The sequence below is a fragment of the Danio rerio genome, chromosome 22 (genome assembly GCF_049306965.1).
Source record: "Danio rerio strain Tuebingen ecotype United States chromosome 22, GRCz12tu, whole genome shotgun sequence".
In the NCBI taxonomy this organism is placed as follows: domain Eukaryota; kingdom Metazoa; phylum Chordata; class Actinopteri; order Cypriniformes; family Danionidae; genus Danio; species Danio rerio.
In genome coordinates, this window is record NC_133197.1 from 37,326,730 (window position 1) to 37,347,383 (window position 20,654).

The following is a 20,654-nucleotide window of genomic DNA, read 5'->3' on the forward strand; positions in this document are numbered from 1 at the left end:
ATTTTCTGCAGTGAATGAATGTTTGAACTTTTCTGCTAGTCGCTAACTTTATCTCATTGTGCCGTGTGTTGTTGTTTTTCTCCAGACTGTCATGCCTGCTATCATAAGAGCTGTTTTAAGACAGGAACGCAGTGTCCTCGGTGTCTCCGCCTAACAGAGCGAAGGGAGCGAATGGCCCGCAGGAACATGGAGGAGCAGGAGGACGAGGCCTGCGGGACATAGCAGATCACCCTAGTAAGACTCCGGTTCACCCCCGTCCCAAATAAGCTGCTCCAAAAGTCCTGCTGACTAAAGAGTTTATCTGCAAACACTGAAGTTTGTGTTTTTAAGGATCGATGCCTTCAGATAATAACCAACTTGTTTGTCTTTTTACCGTTCTCCATGTTTTGTTTCTTTTGCCTCCGTCCTTTAAAATCTGATTTGTTTTAATCAACAGTACTTCGTCGCCAGCTTTTATGTGTTCATTTATGTGTGACCGTTGTTTGTATTTATTCGTTTAAGCTGTTTTGTGCCTCTTGTAATGGAAAGAGAGGGAGACGGAGAAAGGCAGCTGAACTCATTGTTTCCAGACAGGTTGCTAGAAGTGCCGTGTTCCAGCGTAAACTGTGTTGAAGACCAAAACGAAGAAAACTACAAGCATCATTTGTGAAATTTGTGCAGAATGGATTTCTCTATTGTTAAGAATTATTAGAAAAATTAGATGAATGCAACAATAGGCCTCGATCAATTAAACGTAGATTTTTTATTATTTTTTTGTCGTTAATCATCAATGTTTGACGCACAAATTTTTTTCATGCATCTCTAACTACTCATTCTCATTCAGTTTTCTCATTCATAAAACAATTTTAGTTTTAAAATTTATGGATGAGAAAATGTAGTTTTGTACAAAATTGAGAGGAAAACCTATTCAAATGTAAACAGTTCCGCAAAAAAAATTAGTAATCAATAATATATATCACACTTATGAATGAGTGAAGTATATTGTATATTGTTTTCAACCTGAAAGTTGTTTTTTAAGACCCTAAACCTCGATTAAGTGAACATAGATTTTTGTTTTTGTAAATAACAGCAACGTTTGACGCACAAATTGTCACAAACCGTTCTCTTTCATTTTTCTCGTTCATGAGTACAACCAAAACATGTCAGAGATGGTTAATGTTGAATTTTACATGTCCGACATCTTCAAGAATTTGTGAACAAACAAACTGAAAATGTGGTAATGAACAAATTTCGTAATAAAAACAAAATATTTCAGTTATACAAATGAATAACATGAATTTCTGAATTGAATCGTATTAATTAGAAATAAGTAACGGATATATATATATATATTAACTAACTTAATTCAAATGAATATGAATGTTTTATGACCAATTTTGCTCAGAAATTCATGTTATTCATATATATATATAATACACTTGTGAATGAGAAAGAATTTTGCACAATGTAAAAATGAGTTATACATGGAACAATGATAGGTTGTTTATGGATGAGAACGTTTGAAGATGTGTACAAAATTGAGAGGAAAAACTATTCAAATTTCACCAATTTCCCTGTAAATTTAGTTATTATTATTATATATTACTCTTTTTATGAGAGAGTGAATTGTATTTCTGGTCATTATTTCTCATTCTGCTCATTTGTAAAACATAAAACCGTTTGGTTTCGTAAAGTTTTCTACCTAAAAGTTGTTTTTTTAGTGCTTACGACCTCAATCAAGTAAACAGATTTTTTTTTTTTTCCGTAAATAACATCAACGTTTGACGCACAAACTTTCTTTTCAAAATTTCTTTCTAAACAGTTCTCATTCCGTTTTCTCGTTCATAAAACAACTGTAGTTACTAAAGCAATTCATATAAAAAAAAAAACATTGTTTGTATTTGAAACCACAAAACATGTCAGAGATTGTGTTGTAATCAACCTGTCAGATGTTTATAAACAAACAAACAAACTGAACATGTATTAACAAACAAATTGAGTCATAAATCATATACTCCAGTTGTACAAATAAACAATAAGAATTTAAGAACAAAATTGTGCACTAAACAATCATAATAATTTTAATTGCCTTAGTAACGGAATGTGTGTGTGTGTGTATGAAATATATATATATATATATATAAAACGTTTTTAGAAAGTTCATAATGTGTAAAACGTTCATATCAATATTTTCGTACAAGTAGCGAAAATGATGCGTTGTTTATGGATGAGAAAATTTAATGTTTTGTACAAAATTGTGAGAAAAAACAACCATTTCACAATAAATTTTTTATTATTATATATGACACTTTTACGAATTATATTTATCTTAATTGTATTTCTGGTCATTATTTTTCGTTCTGCTCTTTCGTAAAACATAAAACCATTTGGTTTCGTAAATGTTTCATCCTGAAAGTTGTTTTTCTAGTCTCTATGATGACTCTTGCATATTTAACCATAACATTTTATGAACAAATTTGCATGAGTCTCAAGTTATTTTGGAAGGTATTTTGGTTACGGTATTTATAGAAATTCGTTGTTATTGATCGTCAAAACTATTGATTGTTAAAAGTATGGTTACTATTTATTTTTGTAAGTTACCGAACCAAATGTGTTTCGGTTGTCAATTAAAAATACTTCCAAACGTATTGAATAATTTACTTTGTTAACTTGCGTGATTATAGCGATTCACAAACAATTCAAACGAAAAAATTGAGAAAAATTCTGCTCATTTTTCACAAACGAGGCCCGACACTTGTCTTTATTTCTACAATTAAAGGTGTTTTTGCTTTAACATGTTGCACCTACCAAAAATGGCACTTTGTTTGTATGTGTCCCTGTTCCCTTTGGTGGAAAAGTCTTGTCTTGTTGTTTTTTTATTTGCACTAATGATTGATTTTTATTTGTATTTCTTTGAACGAAGACTGTATTAATGTTTGATTGAGCCAGGAGCATCATTCCAGCATCTCTCATTCAGTCCAAAATCTTTTAAGTCTTAAAAAGCGGTCCAATGAAGCTATTTGTGCAACAAAAAAAGAGGTGTACCAAAGTGTTATATGATTACGAGTTTATTAGTACGTTGTATTATAATTCACTACATCATACTGGACTCAAGTTTGAGCAAAAAAAGAGAAAATCTATATCCAAGAGCCCGTCTGTTTGCTGCTGCGAGTATTTCTGAAGCAATAACAACCATGTGCTACTTCGCCACAAGCATTACATGACTTGAAATGCACTGACCTTAAGTATATGAGATCGAATGAATGTAGAAACTTACTTTGTGTGTTTGCTTCTGAGATATTATATGAAGTTTATAACTTTTTATTTGATCCTGCTGCTGACGACGTTGTCCGCTTGAGCTTACTGTTGTATAATTGCTGAATTGCCTTTTTTATTCAGGGGCTTCTGATGCACTATTTGAGAAAATGTACATAAAAAAGTTCTTATTGTTATATGAGTAACTAATTATTAAAGAGGTTTAGACTGTTTTTGAGGCTTTGGTGTATTGTTTTACAGGCATGGCGTTGTTTAGGTCTGCATTGTGCTCTGCATTATGCGCACTGATTGAGATTCTGATAATCGGTTTTACTACAACCTCAGATCAGAAACAGTTGGGAAAGTATGGAAAACGCAAATGAAAAAAATAAAATAGTTATAAAGAAATTAACTTTGACTTGTATTTGATTGCAGACAATACCACAAACATTATTTATTGTGATTTTTATTGTATTGTTTCCAAAATAAACACGTATTCTCATTTTGGTTCTTGCAACACATTTCAAAAAAGTTAAAGTGACAGTAAAGTGTTTACCACTTTGAAAAGCTGCCATTTCTTTTCACAACACTTAATAGACGTTTAGGGAATGAAGACAGCAAGTGATGAAGTGTTTTAGGTGTCATTTTGTCCCATTCTTCCTGCAAGCAAGTCTTAAGGTGGGTAACAGTGTAGGGTCTTCGTTATTGCATTTTGAGCTTCAAAATGCAACAATGATTCTCTATTGGGGACAGGTCAGGACTGCAGGCAGGCCAGTCAAATATCTGTATCCCTTTTCTTCACAGCCAGGACTTTGTAATGTGTGCAGAATGTGGTTTTGGATCGTCTTGTTGAAATATTCATTAGCATCTCTTGAAAAGTAAGCAGTATATTGTGCTCCAGAATCTCAATGTGCTTTTCAGCATTAATGGTTCATCACAGAAGCGCAGGTGACCTTTGGCAAGGGCACTTGACTATGACAGTCTGGATGATTCTTTTCTTTTTGATCCGTAGCACACGGTGTTCATTTTACCCAAAAAATACCTGATATACTATTTCATCAGACCACAGTACACGTTTCCACTGTGTGATGGTCCATCCTAGAAGCCTTTGAGCCAAGAGAAGCCGATAGCGCTTCGGGACACTGTTAACATAGGGCTTCCTTTTGGCACAGCACACTTTTAACTGGCATTTGTAGATGTAACTATGTATTGTGGTAATTGACAAAGGTTTGCCACAGTAGTCCTGAGCCCATGTGGTGATCTGGCTTATAGATGAATGATGATTCTTGATGCAGCGCCGCCTGAAGGATCAGAGATTACGGTAGCTCATCTTAGGCTTGCACCCTTGTCCTTTATGCACTGGAAATCCTGCAGATTCTTTGAATCTTTTACTGATGTTCTGCACTGTTGTTGGTGAAATATCCAAATGTCTTTTTATCTTTCTTTGAGGAGCATTGTTTTTAAACATTTCAATAATTTTCTCGCATATTTGTTGGCAAAATGGCGATCCTCAGCCCACCTTTGCTCCTAAAGGACTAGATTTTTCTTGAATGCTTCTTTTGAACCAAATCATATTTACAATCACCTGTTTCAAATCACATCATTATTTAGGCTGTTTAACAGATTACTAGCCGTAAATTGCTCCTGTCCTAACTTTTTTGAAATGTGTTGCAAGAACCAAAATTAGAATATTGTTTTTTTTTTTTTTTTAAAAATGGAAATTTTAAATAATGCAGACAGGAACATATTAATTAATGTTGCAATAATGCAATAAAATACAAGTCAAAGTAAATTTGGAAATCACTACTTTCTATTATTAGCATTTTCCATACTCTCCCAATTTTTTCTGATTAGGCAAGGCAGGCAAGTTTATTTATATAGCACATTTCATACACAATGGCAATTCAAAGTGCTTTACATAAAGAAGAATAAAAGAAACAAGTAAAATAAAAATAAAAACAAATAATAAAAATGCATAAAAACAAAACAAAACATAAAAACAGGTAAAATGTGATATAAAGAATGAAGAAGAAGAGAAAAACATGATAGTGCAATCTGTCGGACGCAGCACAGTGCTCATTCAGTTAAGGCACAGCTAAACAGATGTGTTTTCAGTCTTGATTTGAATGTGCCTAATGTTGGAGCACATCTGATCATTTCTGGAAGCTGATTCCAGCAGCGGGGGCATAGTGGCTAAAAGCCGATTCACCCTGCTTTGACTGAACTCTTGGAACTTCTAGTTTATATGATCCTAAAGATCTGAGTGATCTGTTGGGTTTGTATTCAGTGAGCATATCTGTAATGTATTTAGGTCCTAGGCCGTTTAGTGATTTATAGACCAGTAATAATACTTTAAAATCTATTCTGAATGTAACTGGCAGCCAGTGTAAAGACCTGAGGACAGGTGTGATGTGCTCTGATTTTCTGGTTCTGGTCAGAATTCTGGCTGCAGCATTCTGGATGAGCTGCAACTGTCTGACTGTCTTTTTAGGAAGACCAGTGAGGAGTCCATTACAGTAATCCACCCTGCTGCTGATAAAAGCATGAACAAGTTTCTCTAAGTCTTCACTAGAAACAAAGCATCTGATTCTTGCTATGTTTTTGAGATGATAGTATGCTGATTTACTGACTGCTTTGACATGACTGTTGAAACTCAGATCTGACTCCAGAGTCACACCAAGATTCTTGACCTTATTTTTTGTCATTTGACCTTTAGTGCCAAGGTACGCATTTACCTTGAGAACCTCATCTTTGTTTCCAAACACAATAATTTCAGTTTTCTCTTTGTTTAACTGAAGAAAGTTTTGGCACATCCAATTGCTCACTTCATCGATGCACTGGCAGAGGGTGTCAATGGGGCTGTAGTCATTAGGCTGTAAGGCTAGGTAGATCTGAGTGTCATCAGCATAGCTGTGGTAGGAGATTTGGTTCTTTCTCATTATTTGGCTCAGAGGAAGCATGTAAAGGTTGAACAGGAGAGGTGCCAGAATCGAGCCTTGTGGGACTCCACACGTCATGGGTGTCCACCTCGACCTATGGTCACCTATACTGACATGGTAACCTCTACCTTCTAGGTAAGTTCTAAACCATTTGAGGACCGTGCCAGATAGCCCAACCCAGTTTTCCAGCCTATCCAGAAGTATGCTGTGATCGACAGTGTCAAATGCAGCACTGAGATCCAGCAATACCAGCACTGTTATTTTACCTGAATCTGTATTTAGGCGTATATCATTGATTATCTTTATAAGAGCGCTCTCTGTACTGTGATGTGCTCTGAACCCCGATTGAAAATTGTCTAAACACCCCCTGAAGTTTAAGAACTTGTTGACCTGGTTAAAAACAACTTTTTCAATGATTTTGCCAATGAAAGGGAGATTTGAGATTGGCCTGTAATTGCTCAATAGGGTGTTATCCAGGTTGCTCTTTAGGGGTTGTATTATTGGTAATATATTTTAAGTTCTGTAATATTGGATCCACTAATAATGAGCTGTTTTTTCATGATTTGCTCATGCTCTGCATTTTACTAATATAGATACCGATAATCGGGTTGTGTCAATAATAATATATATTTTTTAATATTCAAGTTCTGTTTTGTGCTCTGCAAATGTGCTTTTACAAAAGCTTTAAAAGCTTCTTTTTTTTTTTTACAAATTAAGGGATATTTATTAGAAATGTTACTTTTCAATCACTCAGGGTAAAAATCAGCTAGTAGTCAACAAGCAATACTTTAAATTTACTTAAATTTTACTAATATCACAACATTTTTTCCATAATCATAGTTAGGTTTTGTAGTATCGGTTCCATCTCACTAAATGATTCTGTTTTCGATAGGGATGGCTGATGTGAAACTGACGTTTCGACACAGTGTTAAGATCCCGAAGCGCAAGTGTTTCGAAACACTGCTCTGAAGCATGATCTGAAAAACACCCAAGTCACCCGGTCACGTGACTAAAGCGATTCAAAGTGGAGATCTGCGCGGGACTAAATTTTGAATCCCGCTTCTGCCAGGTTTTAGCTCGACTGCTCTCGCTTACATTCAGCATTTGTTGTCTCGCTCCCCAACCTGCCCAATTTTCTACCCGCCGCGCCCGTTAACGCTAAAGAGCGGGGGAAGAACAAAACCGAAAACCACCCAGCTATACAGAGTCCAGACAGCCTATAACAAGCTTTCTGTATAAACAAACACACACACGTACAGATAAAGCTCTCTCTCATTCGCGCACACACACAGCAACAAACAAGCTAAACGCAGCCTCACGCTGTCTTCATACACATATATACGCGTGCTCGCTCGCTCGGGAGTCGGGAGCGATATTGTTAGACCGGCTGCTCCAGTCCAAAATTAAACCAGTTACCGACTGTTCCCGCGCTTTATTCGAAAATTTATTCCCGGGCCACAGAAATCTGGTCAGGAATGCAGACCTCTAATTCAAAGCATCGATCAGTTTAGAAGCGTTTCGAGACCTGGCGAATTTGCATTTGACTGACAGCGTCAGAAAAGATTACTGTCTCATATGGCCTAGTGGACTGTGCTCAACTGTTCTTTGCTGAAGCCGTTTCAGTGCAATACATAACAAATGAACACTAGGTGTCACCGTAGAGTGGGGTTTCTAAACATTTCGAAGCTTCAACACATTTGCTTCGACTGTTTTAGGGTTTCATGAAGCCTCGCTTTGCTCACCACTATTTTTCGATACTGGTTATCAGCCAGATACACAAGTAAGTAATCACTACTCGTTCCATAATCAAATACCCAAATAATTTTACTGGTTTTATCCATATTTTCCTAATATTTAAGCATTTTTCCATAAACCGATATTGATTGTGTTTTATATGATCCACCGATAAACAGATAAGTCTTGTCTATCTTTTATTGGCGGAAAAATAATAATGCATATAATCACAGCAAGAGATCCAATAATTTTTTAGCAAAATTTTCCATGCTGTTAAGCATTTTTTTTTTTCAAGCAGTTTATTTTCATTTAAACCGATATGAGTTTTATGATATCAGATCTACCTTTATTTTATTTTGCTTATCGGTTATCGATCACAGATGCAAATTTATGTATGTTACATTTCACATTCAAACTGATCAACAAATAAATGATTTAACCAATAATACATTTACTTTGTACAATTTTTGATTGTCTTATATCGGTTTTGTAATATCGGTTCCATGACAGTAAATGTTCCAGGTTTTGTTATTGATTATCGGTCACATAAACATGCTAACTAATATATATCAGCAAATAATTGGTTTCCCTTATATGTAAGCATTTTTCTATTATTTGACCTTGTAATAGCATGCACCAAATCTGTATAAGTTATTAAAAAACAAACAATCTCAATCGATTTCTTTTCATTATAACTTTATCCCTAATGAACTGAGAAAACAACCCAAAGATCTGTAATTAAGATTTAGATTTTTAAACTCTACGCCGGACTCTTCCTACTGGTTCATCCATATGCACCACATGCATATGATTACAAGTGCATAACCTGTGATTATCAGCAAGTAAATGCGGAAAAGGAGGAAATCCAAGATGTATCCAACATGGCACCACTGGTTCTGCAGATGATCTTCCTTTCGTAGAATAGACAAATAAGTGCTCATCTCTTTAAGATCCTGACTGATCTGTCTGAGCTCGGGTACGTCCAGTGTCATGGTTCCAGATGCTAGTGGACACCAAAAAAACAAAACAAACATCTGAAAATTAATATCGGGAAAGACTATAGAATACACAAGATAGTTCACTCGTATAGTTTTAAACGGGGGAAAGGTGTTACGGTCAATATGGCAAATAAAGCCCCGCCTTCTAGTACAGGATCCAATCAGTGATGCTATTACGCCCCGTTCACACGGGGCTTTAGCGTAAACGCTTGACTGAAGGCGTGTCTGAAGTTGGGGCTGAAGCAATCGTCATAGCAGCGTCAGCCAATGAAATTCAGTCAGCAATAGGCCACTGTCTAGCTGGTGTATTTGCATACAGCGATCTGATTGGCTGAAGTTTACGTTGGCGCTTGAAAAGTTGAGCTAGTCCCAACTTCTGCAGCGAGCAACGCCTCTGAAGCGGTGCTGATGGATCCACAATGCAGTTCGGCAATGCCTGATGTCACCCATTCAAAGTGAATGGGAAGCGTTGACGCTGAAGCCTCGTGTGATTGGGGCGTTAGACTGACGATTCTTCAGGGGAGGATCTTGGACCAGACCTGCAGATGTTCTCTGATTTAGAAATGAAACTAAAGAGACAGGCGTTTAATTTTATTGGTGATTCCTAATATGAAATGTAATCTTAAGCTTGGCAAGCAATTTTGGAGACTTCAATGTTTCGCCATTAAAACAGAACGCCTAAGGATACTGCCTGAGTGGTGTTTCAAACATGGCCGCCGAGTGAAATTACTTGCCTTAAAAGAGACTTTGGGATCTGTGTTTTGTATTGGTGTATTTGCTACCCACCGTTAGTGGCTATCTGTTGACCGGATGTTGATTCTGTAGACTGGGCAACCCATGGATTGGTGTCTTGTTTCTCTTCAAATTTGGCCAAAGGGTCTTCGGGGAAACTGTAGCAAATGAGTCGAGCGATGAATCGTATGACCAGAACTTGTACCCAGTGTGGCACCGGCCTGTACTTCATGGAATTGTGGTGGAGAACGCAGGTGATCAGTACCGTCTCCAGTAGACTTAAGACCATGAGTGCCAAACACACTGAGAAATAGATGCCTGAAGAAATAAAACAAAATATTATTAGTATAATACAACATTGTTTTAGATTGAGATTTGCTTAAAGGTTATTTGGGGCACATATACTAGGGCAAAAAATCTGGATTGCTTACAAAATCACACACACACTACATAAAACAGGTATGTACAGTGCAAAATAGTCCAGTGCATTGGCCCTAGCAACCGACCTATTAAAGGTGTCCCGTTAGCAGTGCTGGGAAGCAGGTCGTTCATGATGAGGAGAAACACTGTATATCCCAGAATGAGGGTCATTTTGAAAGAGGATCGGTCGACGCTGTGAGGCGGCAGGTAGAAGGAGAGGATATCAATGATCATGAGGAAGGCGCTGGGGATTATCAGGTTCACCACATACAGGATCGGCCGACGCTTTATCACCACCTGCAGGATGGAAAGACGGTGCAATTACAGATTTGGCACACAGTTTTATTCAAAGCAAATGATGTTGAAGGAACTTTATTAATTTAATTCATCTTTATTTCTGTAAGGTTTTTACGATGTAGATTGTCAAAACAGCTTCACATAGAACATTATAGAACATTAAACAGTATATATATGTATATAAACTGTATATATATATGTATATATATATGTATATATATATATGTATATATATATATATATATATATATATATATATATATATATATATATATATATATATATATATATATATATGTGTATATGTATATATATATATATGTATATATATATGTGTATATGTATATATATATATATATGTATATGTATATATATGTATATGTATATATATGTATATGTATATATATATGTATATGTATATATATGTATATATATATATATATATATATATGTGTATATGTATATATATATATGTATATATATATGTGTATATGTATATATATATATATATATATGTATATGTATATATATGTATATATATATATATATGTATGTATATATGTATATATATATATATATATATGTATATGTATATATATGTATATATATATATATATATATATGTATGTATATATGTATATATATATATATATATGTATGTATATATGTATATATATATATATATATATGTATGTATATGTATACATATATATATACAGTTTATCGTAAAGCAGGAGCAAATACAAGCACCAGATGTGTGTCTAATATAAAATAATATATTTAATATATTTTTCTTTTTTTCCCCCTTTAAATACCGATCATTTGATGCGCTTTGCTCCACTTTCTGAATAATGCTGGCTGATCTGTCTGGTTTTCAACTAGGTCCGCTAAATGACGTCATGGGGGCGGGTACTTTCATTTTCACTGCTACTGGCCCTCACTACTCGTGCTCAAACCAAAAGATCGTCGTGGTTTTTCACATGGCAGGCTTTTATGTCCTTCATACATGTTGAGATCGAGTTTATCGACTTGAAGGAATGTCTTGACAATCCACACAGACATGCATCAAGTAAAATCCTACATGACTTCACGCTTTAACAGGCAGTCAAGCAGGTCGCACACCAGAAGCGCCGCGACACGGCGCGCACATGACAGTTTAAACTATCACACACCAAACGCGCACATTCGCATGATATTTAACATGAAACTAATCAGATGGCGCTCTGTGGGCCGGCTGAAATGAGAACTGCTTCGTAAATCGTGGCTGGGTGGCGCCGGTGTGTGTGTGTGTGTGTGTATAGAAATCTGTTTAGAATTCTAAAATCTATGGCGCTGCGTGGTGCTGTGCGGTGCGTCGCCGAGAGGCGCTTCTGGTGTGCTTCCTGTTCATACAGAGAGTGAACCAAAGCGCATTGGTGACATTATAACGTATTAAATATATATATTTTTTTAAATCGCGATTTCTCAATTTGATTCAAAATTTAATCGTCTTAAAACGTAAATTCGAATTTAATCGAAAAAATCGCCCAGCCCTAGTTTAAACCAATCAGAGGACGACTGAAGATCTGCTGGAGTCTTTGCAGAAAAGTGTGCCATAAGCACAGACGTTTAACCAAAGATTTGTGATCGCTGATGTATGAGGCTGTGACTACCGGGATAAAGTACATCCAGGCATGTTTCTCGCATAATAAAGCCCTTCAGTCATATACAACAAGCTGCTGATAAACCTATTAAGCTTTATTCTATAATAACAACCGCTTGGATGTACTCGATCCCTTATTCAACATACATTGTGATGTCGCGATTGACCAATCAGAATCAAGTACTCCAGAGAGTCATGTAATAAGCTATTATTAACAACCATTTTTAACTCTTCCTCACCCAAAAAGTGATGATGTCCCATTCGTCTATTCCAAAATTCAAAATGTCCACATCGCCCAAAATCACCACCAGCTCCCATTCTCCACTGGCCTGCAGGTAACGTTTGGAGTTCTCGGTCATCTCCTTAAAGGAGAGTGCTGGACTGACTCTCACGTCCTTTACTGGAAGAGTTGTACAACTGTTAGAAGTCACTTCAAACCAGCTTCAATGTTTTGACAAGGGTGCACACATGCATGTTTATGAGTGAAAATTGTGTGAGAAATGGAGAAAAGGCTAAATATACACTCACCGGCCACTTTAATAGGTACACCCCCCCAACTGCTTGTTATCGAAAATTTCTAATTAGCCAATCACATGGCAGCAACTCAATGCATTTAGGCATGTAGATAAACTGAGCATCAGAATGGAAGAGAAAGGTGATTTAAATGACTTTGAACGGGGCATGGTTGTTGGTTCCAGGCGGGCTGGTCTGAGTATTTCAGAAACTGCTGATCTACTGGGATTTTCACGCACAACCATCTCTAGGGTTTACAGAGAATGGTCTGAAAAAGAGCAAATATCCAGTGAGCGGCAGTTCTGTGGGCGCAAATGCCTTGTTGATGCCAGAGATCAGAGGAGAATGGCCAGACTGGTTCCAGCTGATAGAAAGGCAACAGTAACTCAAATAAGCACTCGTTACAACCGAGGTCTGCAGAAGAGCATCTCTGAACACACAACACGTCCAACCTTGAGGCAGATGGGCTACAGCAGCAGAAGACCACACCAGGTGCCGCTCCTGTCAGCTAAGAACAGGAAACTGAGGCTACAATTCACACAGACTCACCAAAACTGGACACTAGAAGATTGGAGAAACGTTGCCTGCTCTGATGAGTCTCCATTTCTGCTACCACATTCAGATGGTTGGGTCAGAATTTGGTGTCAACAACATGAAAGCATGTATCCCTCCTGCCTTGTATCAATGGTTCAGGCTGGTGGTGTTGGTGTAATGGTGTCGTGGATATTTTCTTGCCACTGTTTGGGTCCATTAGTATCAACTGAGCACCGTCTCAACGCCACAGCCTACCTGAGTATTGCTGCTGACCATGTCCATCCCTTTATGACCACAGTGTCTCCATCTTCTGATGGCTACTTCCAGCAGGATAGCATGCCATGTCATAAAGCGTGAATCATCTCAGACTGGTTTCTTGAACATGACAATGAGTTTACCGCACTCAAATGGCCTGCACAGTCACCAGTATTAATCTAATAGAGCACCTTTGGGATGTGGTAGAACGGGAGATTCACATCATGGATGTGCAGCCGACAAATCTGCAGCAATTGTGTGATGCTATCATGTGAAAATAGAGCAAAATCTCAGAGGAATATTTCCAGTACCTTGTTGAATCTCTGCCACGAAGGATTAAGGCAGTTCTGAAGGCAAAAGGGGGTCCAACCTAGTATTAGTAAAGTGTACCTATTAAAGTGGCCAGTTAGTGTATGTAGTATAAGTTACTGTATTTTAAAGTGAAATTGTGAAAATTACTTGTTTTACAGTAAATATATACATGCAATTTGGTAAATTCATATGCAGCAAGATAAATGGTGCTATAAATGTAAATACAGTATTTTGCTGTAATTGATCTGCAGTATTTTACAGGCCAACTGCTACCAGTAAGTTGCTGTAGATTTTACAGGAAACCATTAACAGTGTAATTAATCAACTGGGGAAATATGGTGCCAGTTATTATTATTATTATTATTATATATATATATATATATATATATATATATATATATATATATATTACTATTCATCTATAGTGCCTTGCCTTGAAATGTTGGCTATTTCTCTTAAGGGTAATTTTAAAATAAGCAAAACAAAGCTGAATAAAATAAAATATTTTCCATTTTTTAGTTCGCCATTTTTAAAATGAGAAATAAATGTGTTTAACTTCCCTTCCATCACTTTTAAAAGGTTTAAGTGGGCCTTCACAGAAACACACAAGGCAATGCAATGCAATGGAGGCGGAGCTGTTACTGGTGTGCATGTAGGAGCCGAAGGTGAAGGTGCAGTTCTGTATGTCGAAAGGGAAACTGAAGATCTGCAGGTTACAGGCGCTAACCAGCCTCAGCATCCTGTCGTAGCGGATGTGGCCCGTGTGGTTCACATACACGTAAGGACAGGCCTGAGACACATCATCATCCACACTAAACAGAAGAAGAGAGAATAAACAAAAACATTTTCACTTTTAGCCTATATTAAATGAAAACCCAATATTAATGCTGGAATAGTTGGCAGTTCATTCTGCTGTGGTGACCCCTGATAAATAAGGGACTAAGCCGAAAGAAAATGAGTGAATATACTTAAATATACATTCATTTTGTGGCCGGATATGTGTGGCTCATTTGTAGATTATAATTTGTATAAGAAAATATGTATTTAATACACAACCTAGTTTTTCCACAAGGTGGCAACACTTAACATCTAAAAAACAAATGGTGTACATGCAATGGTGTGAAAGAAGTGTTTGCCCCCTTAAGCCTGGTTTATACTTCTGCGTCGTGTTCGTCGTGACCCACGGCGCATGTAACGGGCGTAGCTTTTTCTACACGCTTTTTCTGTTGGTCTGCACTTCCGAAACGCTAGTTGGCAGTAGGTGTTTATGTTCCTCTTTGTCATGTTTCTTCGCTGGTGTTTTTTTTTTTTTTTTTGGAACGGTTCCTGAATGTACAAGTGGCTCAAACTCGCTAATTTTGAGGCAGGAACAGGCGGAAGTGCAACAGCTTTAACCATGAGGTAAACACAAAACAAAACTTTCCATCCGGAGCTCCTTCATGAGACTGTACAATTGTAAACAATCGCTCCATCGGGCTCGCGCGGCTCTCGGTCCCGCCCAGACTCGTCAGCGCTACCAAGATGACCAATCACAAAGCTTGCGCTACAGGCCGTTGCGACGTGTAGTTACATTTTTTTTGAGAGGTACGCATCAGCGCTGCCAAGAAAAATAAATCAATAAAAGAAATCAATAAGGGGGCAAACACTTTTTCACACCACTGTAGGTCGAGCATTTTTCAACGTGTACTTTAGAGCAAAATACCTTTTTTGGATTAAATATGAAAATTTAAAGAATTGACAAAAACAAGATTTGAAATTATTGCATAATATATATATATATATATATATATATATATATATATATATATATATATATATAAATATATATATATATATAAATATATATATATATATATATAAATATATATATATATAAATATATATATATATATATAAATATATATATATATATATATATATATATATATATATATATATATATATAAATATATATATATATATATATATATATATATATATATATATATATATATATATATATATAAATATATATATATATATATATATATAAATATATATATATATATATATAAATATATATATATATATATATATATATATATATATATATATATATATATATATATATATATATATAAATATATATATATATATATATATATATATATATATATATATATATAAAAATATATATATATATATATATATATATATATATATATATATATATATATATATAAATATATATATATATATATATAAATATATATATATATATATATATATATATATATATATAAATATATATATATATATATATATATATATATATATAAAATATATATATATATATATATATATATATATATATATATATATATATATATATATATAAATATATATATATATATATATATATATATATATATATATATATATATATATATATATATAAATATATATAAATATACGGTTGAAGTCAGAACTGTTAGCCCCCCTGAATTAATCACCCCCCGTTTATTTTTCCCCCCAATTTGTTTACAGAGAGAAGATTTTTTTTCAACACATTTCTAAACATAATAGTTTTAATAACTGATCTCTAATAGCTGATTTATTTTCTCTTTGCCATGATGACAGTAAATAATATTAGACTAGATATTCTTTAAGACACTTCTATACAGCTTAAAAAACATTTAAAGGTTAATCAGGTTAACTAGGCAAACTAGGGTAATTAGGCAAGTTATTGTATGATGGTTTGTTCTGTAGACTTTCGAGAAAATATATAGCTTAAAGGTGCTAATAGTTTTGTACCTAAAATGGTTTTTAAAAAATTAAAAACTTCTTTTATTCTAGCCGAAATAAGACTTTCTCCAGAAGAAAAAATATTATCAGACATACTGTGTAAATGTCCTTGCTCTCTTAAACATCTTTTAGGAAATACTTAAAAAAGAAAAAAAAATCAAAGGGGGCTAATAATTCAGACTTCCACTGTATGTATGCATGTATATTTATTTATATATTTGTTAAATGAATGCCCTTTAGACATTAGATGCATTTGGTTAGTGCATTCACACAGCATCTCTTTACATAAATGAAATGCCTACATTTATTCTCCACAGTATAATAAAAAAGTCCTCAGTGAAGGACACTTGCAACTCATAAACGATGATATCAGGAGTCCAGAGATCTGCGACTGGAAGAGAGATCTTTGTAATGTCATCACAGAGTTCAGGCTCCCAAATGAGGAACTCGTGGAACCAGTACTAAAACCAAACATTATTAAAAAACATTGTTAATGTCATAGTCAAGCAATTATTTAAACATCTTTTATGCACCAAACCTACCAGTCTGAGCCAGAGGAATGTGGTAAGGATCTGCGCTTTTTCATTCTGCAAAACAGACCACACTTCTAGTGTATTTTTAGTATATAACTAGACACTTAGAGCTAGTCCCGTGTTGACTCACCACTCCCAAAATAGCATAGAGCGTGAAGGAGATGTTGGTGATGGTCGGGGTGTTGAGGTTTATTGAAGGTCTGAAGGACTTCCGGTTAATCACTTCCTGCAAAGATTCATACGAAGGTCCACTTTGTCCTTCTTCACATCGAAGCATATTCACCAGACATGGCGACACTACAAATATCACAACAAACCAGGAAAACTGGCTTAGCGACTTCATTTGGTGTGTTTTCATGTTTATTAACAATTTATATTGGTGCAAATGCTGAAATAGAAAATACTTCTGCATACCCGTTTACATTATTTAAAATTGTTCCAAAAAACAACAAAAAGTGGTTTTACAACATGGTTAACCATGGTTTTGCTACTCTAATCATAGTTTAATCATGGCATATTATTGTAGTAAAAGTGTGGTTATTCAAAAAGCAATCAAAAAAAAAAAAAAAAACATTTTCCTAAGGATTTTTGAACATAAACAATTAAAATATAACATTTAAGGATAATCATGGCGTCCATACCTGCTCCTCGGCCGATTTAAACTTTCAAGCAGACTGATTTCTGATTGGCTGTCAACATATTGTTCATCAGGTAAAAAAAACAACAACAAAAAAAAAACGTTTCAGTCCCTTTAAATTTGGCGCTTTTTACAGCTAGGCGGATTCTGATTGGCTGTCAATCGTTTATCAGCGGGAAAACCCGTTTCTGTCGCTTTAAATTTGGCGCTCTTTACAGCAGAGCGGATTCTGATTGGCTGCCAATCGCTTATCAGCAGGAAAATCAGTTTCAGTTCTTTTAAATTTGGCGCTCTTCACAGCAGGGTGGATTCTGATTGGCTGCCAGTCGTTCATCGGCAAAAAAAAAAAAACATTCCTTTTCATTTAACATTAGCCTATATAATCAATGTTATAATTTCTATAGTTATCTTTGAATCATTAAACAAATCGTGCAGCATGAGGAATGATGAAATCAATATCATCCCAAGTCCATATTGAGATGGCAGCAGGATTGAGGCTCTTTAGAAAGTTTTGAGGTAAGAAATTAAAGTTTATGCTCTGCAGTATAAAGATGATAAAGATAAGAATGTTATTTTAATGTTGGGAAAATAGGGAACACCGGCATTTATAATTATGGCAAAATGTTCACCAAATGAGATGAGTAAAAACAAATTCATACAGACAGCCCTTTGTTTTTTTTTTTTTTTTAAGTTTAATGTGTTCATTAAAAATGTTTTGAGGTCATTTTATTTAATTTTTCAGCTGTTAATTTATTTATTTATCTAGCTAAACACTGAAAAGGTTTCTTTTAAGAAACATGCATATTTGAGGATATAAAGTACAAATATATACCTCTCGCCATAGGCTTTCTTTCAGCCTGCTTTAAAATAAAACTAACTTAAATACAAGTGCCGAATCCCTGTAGGTATTTCATTTTTTGTTTTAAACAAAGCATAAACTGATTAAAGTATAAATATCTTTATAATAAAAAGCATTTTTACCTGTAAGCAGAATGAAGTAAGCCAAAAGAAAATGCCATAGACGTCTCATAATCCACTGAGGAGATATCCTTTTGGTTAAAACTGCTGAAGTTTAAATCGCACTGCTTACTTCCACAGCTAAAATGTGATTATTCATCTCTGGCACCGTCATGTACAGTTACATGTTGTTTCACACCTTCGATAACCAGTGACCTTTTTCGTTTTAATAGCGTTGGCTGATTTCATTAGTGATTTTGTTTTTCCAGTAGATGTAAAAAACATGTTCAGTGCCACACTTTTAATTAGAGGAAAAACACCAGATTTTCACTTGAGCCTTTATAATGCTCAAGATGTTGACACGGTTTCTTTTTTCAAATCTCCATTAATGTATTTGTTGTTGTGTCTATTTTCAGTATGTTTTCTAGGTTTAGAATTGAAATTAGATCAGATTTAAGCATTTCCTGGTGACTTCTTTTAGTCACACATATTGAAATATATTAATTTCAGTAATCAAATGGAACATACAACCACAGGGATTAACTCACAGTAAACACTTTAAAAAGACAAACACGAAACCAGTAACTAATTTTCATACACATATTTATTTAGTTTACCTCAAGGTTTTTTTTTAAGTTTGGCCGGAACAATATTAATAATAGAAAAACGTTCATTCAATTTCTTTTCGGCTTATTCCCTTTAAAAATCTGGGGTCGCCACAGCGGAATGAACCATTAACTTATCCAGCAGGTTTTTACACAGCGGATGCCCTTCCAGCCGCAACCCATCCTTGGGAGACATCCACACACACTCATTCACTACAGACAATTTAGCCTACCCAATTCACATGTACCGCATGTCTTTGGACTGTAGGGGAGACTGGAGCACCCGAAGGAAACCCACAGGGAGAGCATGCAAACCCCCGGGCTCGAGGATCTCATGAGCTCAGGGCTCTCTCCTGGGACAGCATGACAAACATGCTCTATAATTGATTTTCCGCTAATGCCGAGTTCAGACTGCATGATTTTTAAAGTAGTCATGTCACAGATGTTTTCACACTGTGTGACTATCTGGGCTAGCTATTCGTCGCTGCTTTGTTTACACTGCAAGATGGATCGGCGACAGGGACATTCACATTGCATGACTTTACTATAGGAAGAATCGCCGACAACTTCGTCCAAACTACGTCTCACAGCCAAAAACACGCAGTATATCTTTTGTTATTGACTACATAATGAGAAAGAAGCCTTTAATGGGGTAGAACATGTACATGTTTGCTCACCTGGGTTTAAAGGGAATTAGCCATTTCTCCTCAACGTTAATAATAAACTAATTTCTTTCTGTATGAAACGTCAAACAGACACGGTTGCTCCTGAGTCCTGTCAAACCTCCACTAGTTTTTCCTCCATTTCGTGGGTCCAAATAAACCGAAAAAGAGCACTTTTAACTTCTCCCCCAGCCTCCCGCTGGCCGGCAGCAGGTATACACACACGAACACGCAAGTGAATGCAGCTCTCTCATTGGCTGTAGGCGATTGCTGATGTTATTTTCAGTCAAAACTCAATTCACACGGCATGATTTGAATCGCCCACAGCCAGGGGCGCCTCCAAGGGGTGGCCAGGGGTGGCCATGGCCACCCCTGGGTAAACTCTGGCCACCCCTGTGGCCACCCCAATATGATTTTGCTGTTGATATTATTAATTTTAATGCAACAAAAACATCCCCTAGTAAAAGCATTGGGATACTATTTACTTTATGCACGTGTGTTAACTTAGAGTGGCAATTCCAGAATAAAGACATTAAGGGCCGTTCACATCTTTTTCACGCGTTCTCTATGTGCAACCGAAACAACGCTGGTGAAAGCAAACTGACGCGTGCGCGCAGAAAACCATTCCCGTGTGGCTCACGCGCTCGTGTGTGAATCCCGGTTGTTTACATGCACGCTGATAAAAAACGCGCCGCTCATGCGCCGTGAAACCGGAGAAAGCCTTTTGTGAAGAGGTGCCAGGTGTTTAGTTTTGAAAGTCGACAAAACTAAAGTTTATATATGATGATACTTTCACTAAGCATGTCTATAAAGCAGAAAGGAGGGATAAAGAGTCAGGGACGTAAGACTTCATAACATTTTTTCTT

General features: G+C 35.7%; 2 protein-coding genes across 7 annotated transcripts in view; one reads left to right on the forward strand and one right to left on the reverse strand.

Moving 5' to 3' along the window:
• Window positions 1–3,467, forward strand: part of rubcn (rubicon autophagy regulator) — a 40,765-nt gene extending 37,298 nt beyond the window's left edge. For all 5 annotated transcript variants that reach the window (XM_073937608.1, XM_005174059.5, XM_009296504.4 and 2 more), the window contains one exon: window positions 86–3,467. In XM_073937608.1, coding sequence (XP_073793709.1) covers window positions 86–222 — 137 coding nt within the window. In that variant the 3' untranslated portion in view covers window positions 223–3,467. The remainder of the gene's footprint in view (window positions 1–85) is intronic.
• A 1,483-nt stretch (window positions 3,468–4,950) lies between these two features.
• Window positions 4,951–19,089, reverse strand: LOC100334841 (5-hydroxytryptamine receptor 3A). Of its 2 annotated transcripts, none has more exons than XM_009296505.5 (9): window positions 18,546–19,089; window positions 17,058–17,224; window positions 16,937–16,981; window positions 16,746–16,855; window positions 14,253–14,422; window positions 12,236–12,396; window positions 10,144–10,354; window positions 9,692–9,955; window positions 4,951–8,910 (listed from the first exon to the last, which is right to left on the reverse strand). In XM_009296505.5, exons 1-9 carry the CDS (start codon window positions 18,592–18,594, stop codon window positions 8,684–8,686), a joined length of 1,404 nt encoding a protein of 467 aa, XP_009294780.1. In that variant the 5' UTR covers window positions 18,595–19,089; the 3' UTR covers window positions 4,951–8,683. The 2 variants fall into 2 exon arrangements, with proteins under 2 accessions (XP_009294780.1, XP_021325313.2); XM_021469638.3 differs by lacking the exon at window positions 18,546–19,089 and adding an exon at window positions 17,569–18,207.
• Between the last annotated feature and the right edge of the window lie 1,565 nt (window positions 19,090–20,654).